The sequence below is a fragment of the Chelonia mydas genome, chromosome 13, assembly GCF_015237465.2.
Source record: "Chelonia mydas isolate rCheMyd1 chromosome 13, rCheMyd1.pri.v2, whole genome shotgun sequence".
Classification (NCBI taxonomy): domain Eukaryota; kingdom Metazoa; phylum Chordata; order Testudines; family Cheloniidae; genus Chelonia; species Chelonia mydas.
In genome coordinates this window covers 34,896,604-34,903,457 of record NC_051253.2, presented here as the reverse complement: position 1 = coordinate 34,903,457, position 6,854 = coordinate 34,896,604, and the positions used below count along the sequence as shown (strand labels likewise).

The 6,854-nt window shown below is 65.8% G+C and overlaps 1 protein-coding gene across 1 annotated transcript; it reads left to right on the top strand.

The window, feature by feature from the left end:
* Positions 1 to 2,708: 2,708 nt before the first annotated feature.
* Positions 2,709 to 6,698, top strand: KLHL33 (kelch like family member 33). Its single transcript, XM_037915272.2, has 4 exons — positions 2,709 to 3,455; positions 3,828 to 4,749; positions 5,346 to 5,516; positions 5,820 to 6,698. Exons 1-4 carry the CDS (start codon positions 2,915 to 2,917, stop codon positions 6,463 to 6,465), a joined length of 2,280 nt encoding a protein of 759 aa, XP_037771200.1. The 5' UTR covers positions 2,709 to 2,914; the 3' UTR covers positions 6,466 to 6,698.
* The last annotated feature ends 156 nt before the right edge of the window (positions 6,699 to 6,854 follow it).

The following is a 6,854-nucleotide window of genomic DNA, read 5'->3' as shown; positions in this document are numbered from 1 at the left end:
AGTTCAATCCTGTGCCCCTCTCCCTGGCCCCTCCTTGCCTTATAAAGGGCCCAGGCTGAGAGGCTGGGCCAGGCCTTCCAGAACCGGCCCAGGCAGCCCCCGGCCAGCCCCACCGCCCTGCCCCTAACCAACCCCCCCCCCCTAGCCCCCTTCTCCAAACACGGAGACTTTCCATCAGCCCTGGCCACCCTGTTTGCTCTGCTTATCAGCCCCACGTTCTTTCCACTGGGGCCCACTCTGCCCAGCGTGGGGCAGGGGCACGGCAGAGGGGCCAGGGGACAACACCCCCCCCCCGTGCATGGTGGGGGGCAGCGAGGGCTGGTCTGGAGGCCCAGGGGAATTGCCACCAGGAGGGAGCTGTGTGGGGGACAGGAGCCATGAGGGAATGGGCAGGGGGTGGTGTGGGGGTCAGCACAAATACACCCGCCGAGCAGGGCTTGTGTGTGCATTAGTCCCCTGATGGAGGGGATGGGCCCTGCTTGGGGTGTGTGTTTGTCCCTGCCTCATACTGCCGAGGGGGATTCTCCTCGGTACATGCTACTCTGAGGGCAGGCCGAGCAGAGTGCCAGGCCTTCATAGCCTCCACGGGGACCCTTGACAATGAGGAAGGTTTGTGTCCCCCTGCAAATATCCTTACCCCCTCCCCAAAATGGCTCTAGGTGCTCGGCTGGACACTAGCCCCAGGGGATTGCACGAGGGTGGGGAACCCCCACAGAGACAGCAGGTGGGGCAGAAAATTAGGAGCACCCCACCCACAAATCCCATCCCCACATCTCCCCACCCAGCCAGCTCATCCCCTCATCCCCCAGCCATCCTGTACCCCCCACCCTATATACCCCATCCCCCACCCATCCTGTACCCACATCCCCCACCCAGCCATCCCATCCCCCACCCATCCTGTACCCCCTACCCCATACTCCACCCAGCCCTCTAGTCTCCCGATCCTCAGCCATCACATCTCCCCATCCCACCATCCCCCCACCCATCCTGTACCCCCTTACCCACTCCATTTCACCTTACACACACCCCCACAACTGTCCTTCCACATCCACCCCCCATCCACTTCCACCTGTCTGTCATTCTGAACTCCCCCTCCCCACCCCCTTTTGTTCTATTCCGGCTCTTTACACTCCGATGGAAAAACTAATTTGAACAAACTTTTCCGACCCCAGCTGGGAAAAGTGCCTTTAATCCCCTGGCAGGGGTGGGGTGGGGTCAGACTCTCTAATGAGGGTCTAACCACTAGGCCCCACTCCCCTCCCAGAGCCGAGGATAGAACCCAGGAGTCCTGGTGCCCAGCCCCCCTCTCTAACCACTAGACCCCACTCCCCATCTAACCCCTGAAGTCCCCTGTGCTTTGGACTCCTAGACACCAGCTCCTGGGAATTTCTATCCTTCCCCACTGGTGAATCCCCTCAGGGGGGTGGGGGCAGTAGAGGGGCTAGGACATCTCTCCCTGCCCCCAGGAATCCCACCCACACCCCACAGCCAGGGGCCTCCAGGCTTAGGGCTCCTGGCCAGAAGCTCCCAGGCCACAGGGCCGCAGGCCAAGGGGAGGGCAGTACGGGGCCAGGACACGCAGGGGGCTGGCGGGGAGCCCGGCCTGCCCAGACCCGGCTATAATTAACCCCTGGGATTGGGGCCAAAGCTCCCCCGCAGCTGCCCCATCTCCAGGCCTCGGGAAGGGTCATCCCACAGCCCACCCCACAGCAGGCCCCAGCAGGTAGGGGGCAGGGCTGGGCTGGGGTGGGGGGTGCGGGAGGCTGTGGGACAGGAACTCTGGGCCTGGATGGGGGAGAAGGATGGGGGCAAGGGTCTGTGTCAAGCCTATACACCCCACAGCAAATGCAGACACACAGATACAGTAACTACACACACACAATAAGTACACACACACTGCAACCCCCCCACAGCAACCACACACACGCACACTACAGACAGGAACTACATACACACCGCAACCCCTGCAGCAACTACACAAACACACTCGACACAGACAGGAACTACACACACACACACCACAACCCCACAGTAACCACACACAAGCACACACACACACACACAACACAGATAACAACCATACACCCACCACAAACACCCCCTACAGCAACTACATACACACACACCACAACCCCCACACAGCAACTACACACACAACACAGGCAGCAACTACACACACACCCTGCAACTCCCCCACAGCAACTACACACACACACACACACAGCCTGCAAGACACACACACCCCGGCAACTACACACACAGACAGGAACTACACACACACACCACAACCACCCCTCTCACTCCCCACAGCAACTACTCACAGCAAACACACACCCACAAATTGAACACAGGCACATGCAAATACCATATGCACACACACCAACACACACTGCACACACCAGAAAGTTAATGACACCACACAGCCATACATCAGACACCCTCACACTTCACAACTACACATGGAGACACCACAGATACTCCCACCCAGCACACAGGAGCACAGAGACGCCCCCAACATAGTGCACAAGACACACGTCATAAAATCCCTCAAATACGCACCTCAACACCCACAGCTCACAATTCCCCAACCCTGTTACACAAACACCACATTGCAATTATGCACACATGCCACAAACACCCCCCCCCAGTTACACACACACACACACACACACACTTACTTGAGTAGCTGTTGAATGGCATAAAGAGAATGGGGCATGGGGCTTGTCCCCTCTAAGGGCCACCAACTCCCATCTGGCCCCAGGGTGGGGACTGGCTGGCTCAGGGGGGTGGGAAATGGTGCACAGGACCTGCCCCTCTAAGGGGCGCTGGCTCTCATCTGGCCCCAGGGTGGGGGGCTGACTGGCTCAGGGGCCAGGGCCTTTCACATCCTTTCCCGGCAGGCACCCCCAGGGCGATGTGGCCAGGCGAGGGGTCGGAGCCGGCTGAGGAGCCAGGCGAGGAGGGCGACGTGCCTGAGCCGCGCTGGGAGCTGCGGAGCGAGTGCCACGCCCGGCAGTTCTTCGAGGCAGCGTTGGAGCTGCGCGGGCAGGGCCAGCTGACGGACATGACAGTGATAGCTGGCGCCCGGAGGTACCAGGCCCATGGCGTGGTGCTGGCTGCCATCAGCTCCTTCTTCTGCCAGCGGCTGGCATGCAGGGCCACCGGGGAAGTGGACGTGAGCCCACTGGCCACACCGTGCGGCTGGGAGGCCGTGCTGGATTTCGCCTATACTGGGGCCTTCGCGGCCATGCCGGGCCTGGCCGGGGAGGTGGTGGCTGCAGCTCAGGCCCTGGGTGTGCCTCGGGTGGTGGAGATCTGCCAGAGGATGGGGGGCGGGCTGGAGGGCAGGAGCCTAGACGAGGAGCAGTGGGAGACACTGCGGAGCATGGAGGAGCTGTACCGAGCCGGGGTGGGCTGCGACCTGGTGCTGACCACTGAAGGAGAGACCTTCAGAGGTGAATGGGGGCTGCAGGTCGGGAGTGAGGAGCACTGGCAGAGCTGGGGAGGGGGCAGGGCTGGGCTATCAGGGGGATGCAGGTTGGTAGTGAGGGGCACTGGCAGAGCTGGGGGAGCCCAGGGTTGGGATGGCCAGCACTGGGGGCAGGGCTTGGGTGCAGGGGGCTGTGGGTCGGGAGTGAGGGGCACTGCCAGTGATGCGGGGGAGCCCAGGGCTGGGTGAGCAAGGGGCTGCAGGTCGGGAGTGAGGGGCACCGGCAGCCCTGGGCAAGGAGGAGCCCAGGGCTGGGGTGGCCGGCACTGGGGGCAGGGCTGGACAGCTTGGGGCTGCCTTTGGGATCTCCGTGCCTGACCTCCCCCTCTCCCCACAGCTCACCAGGCTGCTCTGAGCTGCGGCTGCGAGTACTTCCGGGCTATGTTCTGCAGCGGGATGCGGGAGGCGCACCAGGGGGCCGACCCCCTGCCCACGCTCATGGCCCCGGCCGACCTGCGCCTGCTGCTGCCCTTTGCCTACTCAGGGACAGTGGTGGGCAGCTGGGCCGAGCTGCTGGGCGCGGCTGAGACCGCCCTGCAGTACCAGGCCTCGGAGCTGCTGGCGCTGTGCCTGGAGGCCCTACAACAGACGCTGAGCCCAGCCCGCAGCCTGGATCTGCTGGCTTTCGCCCGCGCCTACGACCTGCGCCTGCTGGGCACTGCCGCCCAGGCCTACGCCCTGGCCAACTTTGATGGGGTGGCGCGGTGCCCTGGCTTCCCGGCTCTGCCGCTGGCCGAGTTGCTGGCCCTGCTGGGCTCAGACGAGCTCTACGTGGCCAGCGAGGTGGACACCTTTGAAGCTGCCCTGCGCTGGCTGGACGCCGACCGCACCCGCCGCCTGCCCCACGCCGAGGCTGTCCTGGCCCGAGTCCGCTTCTACCTGATGGGCACGCGGGAGCTGCGCCGGGTGCGGGCCGCGGACCTGCTGGCGCCGCCGGGCCGGCTCTACCAGCTGCTGGTGGCAGCAGTGGCGGACGAGGGGCCCTGCCGTGTGCGCACCCCGGCTGGGGCCCTGGTGATCTGCGGGGGTGACGGGCTGGCGCCCAGCCTAGCCACCCGCCGCCCCGTCCGGGAGCTGTTCTTTGCCCACCGGTTCCACAGTGGTGTGGGGCTGGTCAAGCAGGTGGAGTGGAGGCGGCTAGGTCAGTTCCCGGACGGGCCACGGTTCCGCCACGCTGCCGCTGTGCTGGACAACGCGCTCTACGTGCTGGGCGGGAAGCACTACTACGGGGTGCGGGACACACTGGCCACGGCCTTCCGGTGAGTGGGGCAGGTGCTGGCCTCTACGGGGTGCCAGCTCCCATCCCGCCCTGACGGGGGAGGCTGGCCAAGGAGGGTGGGGAATGGGGCACATGGTCTTTTCCGTCCAGGCGGTGCTGGCTCCCTCCAGCCCCAAGGTGGGGGTCTGACTGGCTGGAGTCAGGGGAAGGGATCTGTGGTGGGCGGTGAGATGGCCAGCCCAAGGGGGCAGGGAATGGGACCTGAGGTGGGGGGGGGGGCTGGCTGGCTGGCTGGGGGGGGAGGGAATGGGACCTGGGGCTGGCTGTGGTGGGGGTGGGGCAGGGAATGTGATTTGGGGTGTGTGGGGCTGGCCGGCCCAGGAGGGCAGGGAATGGGACCTGGAACAGGCGGGGGGCTGGCTGGTGGGGTGGGGGAAGGGATCTGGGGTTGGTGGGGGGCTGGCCAGCCCAGGGGGCAGGGAATGGGACCTGGAACAGGCGGGGGGCTGGCTGGTGGGGTGGGGGGAAGGGATCCGGAGAGGGTGAGGGGGCTGGCTGGCCCAGGGGGGCAGGGAATGGGACCTGGGGCAAGCAATGGGGTCCATATGGGGAGTGCCCACCCCCATCCCATTGCAGGTACGATCCCGCGCAGGATTCCTGGCAGCGCCTGGCTGACATGCCCAGCGCCCGTAGCTCCTTCCCAGCTGTGGGAGTGGCCGGGCGGATTTACGCCCTGGGGGGCAGCTCTGAGGACACCTACTGCACGGATGGGGTGCAGTGCTACGACCCCCCTGCCGACACCTGGAGGTGAGGGGAGATAGTGCCTGCTCCTGCTCTGGGAGCCCTGGGTCCCCTTTTCCCTCCAGGACCCCCACCCCTGCACGGCTGAGCCAAAGTACCCATAACCTGGATATCTGGGGTCCCATTGGCACCAGGGTGGTAGGGGCCAGGAGGGTGCTATGGAGGGGCTGTGGGGGTGCCACTGGGGGCTGCCATGGGCAGTGGTAGAGGCCATGAGGGGCTGTTTGTTTCTGCTTTTTCCTCTATTTCATTGGCTGATTTTTCTCTTTTCCTTTCTTTTCTGTGCCCCCTCCCCGGCTTCCCCCCCAGGCCGTGCTCCCCCCTGCCCGCCCCGCTTTGCGGCCACGCCGCCTGCACCTTGGACGGCGCCATCTACGTCTCGGGAGGCTGTGACGACTCCAATGAGGGCCGGGCCTGGCTGCTGCGGCTGGGCCCGGGGGGCCCCCCAGCCCAGCTGGCCCCCATGCTGGAGGAACGGGCCGGCCACATCATGGAGGCGCTGGGGGGGCGACTCTACGTGGCTGGGGGCTTGCGCTGGCACGATGGGGGCTACACCGACCAGCTGGCCTGCGAGGTCTACAGCCCCAGTACGGACGCCTGGGTCCGGCTGAGCCCGCTGCCCCAGGCCCACGTGGGGGGCGCCTCGGCCGTCCTGCAGGGGGAGCTGTATGTGCTGGGGGGCTACAGCCAGGAGACCTACCGGGACAACCACCTGGTGCACGCCTACCAGCCGGGACGGGGGCGCTGGGTTACGCTGGGCACCCTGCCCCAGGCCTGCGCTGACCTGCGGGCCTGCGTCCTGCTGCTGCCGCCTGCCCTGCGGGGGGACTCGGCCTGCCTGGTGCCCCGCCACGGGACCGGGCAGCCCCTGGCACCTCCGCACGGGGTGGGGACCCTGCCCCCCACCGAACAGGGGACCCCTCTGAGTCCCCCATGGGACAGGGTCCCCCTCTAACTTCCCCCGATATCCCCATGGGACGGGGCCCCCTCTGACCCCCCACAGAACAGGAGACCCCTCTGACCCCCCTATGCAACAGGTCAGCCCCCAACACCCCTCAGCGGTATAGGGGAGCCCGATTTCTCCACAGGGGGTGGGGGAGCCTCTCTGACAAGGACCCGACACCTCTCCCTGGGACCCTCCCTCGGACACCCCCCGGGGCCCCCTGAGGAGGGAGGAGGCCAGGCGGTGGGCGCTGGCTCCTGGGGCGCGAGTCGGGTCAATAAAGAGGGTTCGGCTCAGCCCCCGTCTGGTCATTCCCCACTCGCGGGGCCGCCACGGACCCCACGCAGCGCTCTGGGGGGCCGGGAGCAGGATACCCGCCGCGCGCGCAGACAGAACCACAG

What these genes read in the sequence shown, in the direction of transcription:
- KLHL33 (XM_037915272.2), top strand. Translation starts at nt 2,915, where the DNA reads ATGTGGCCAGGCGAGGGGTCGGAGCCGGCTGAGGAGCCAGGCGAGGAG. An exon ending in TGAAGGAGAGACCTTCAGAG is followed by an intron (nt 3,456 to 3,827) that starts GTGAATGGGGGC and finishes CTCTCCCCACAG; the next exon opens with CTCACCAGGCTGCTCTGAGC. An exon ending in CCCCCTGCCGACACCTGGAG is followed by an intron (nt 5,517 to 5,819) that starts GTGAGGGGAGAT and finishes CTTCCCCCCCAG; the next exon opens with GCCGTGCTCCCCCCTGCCCG.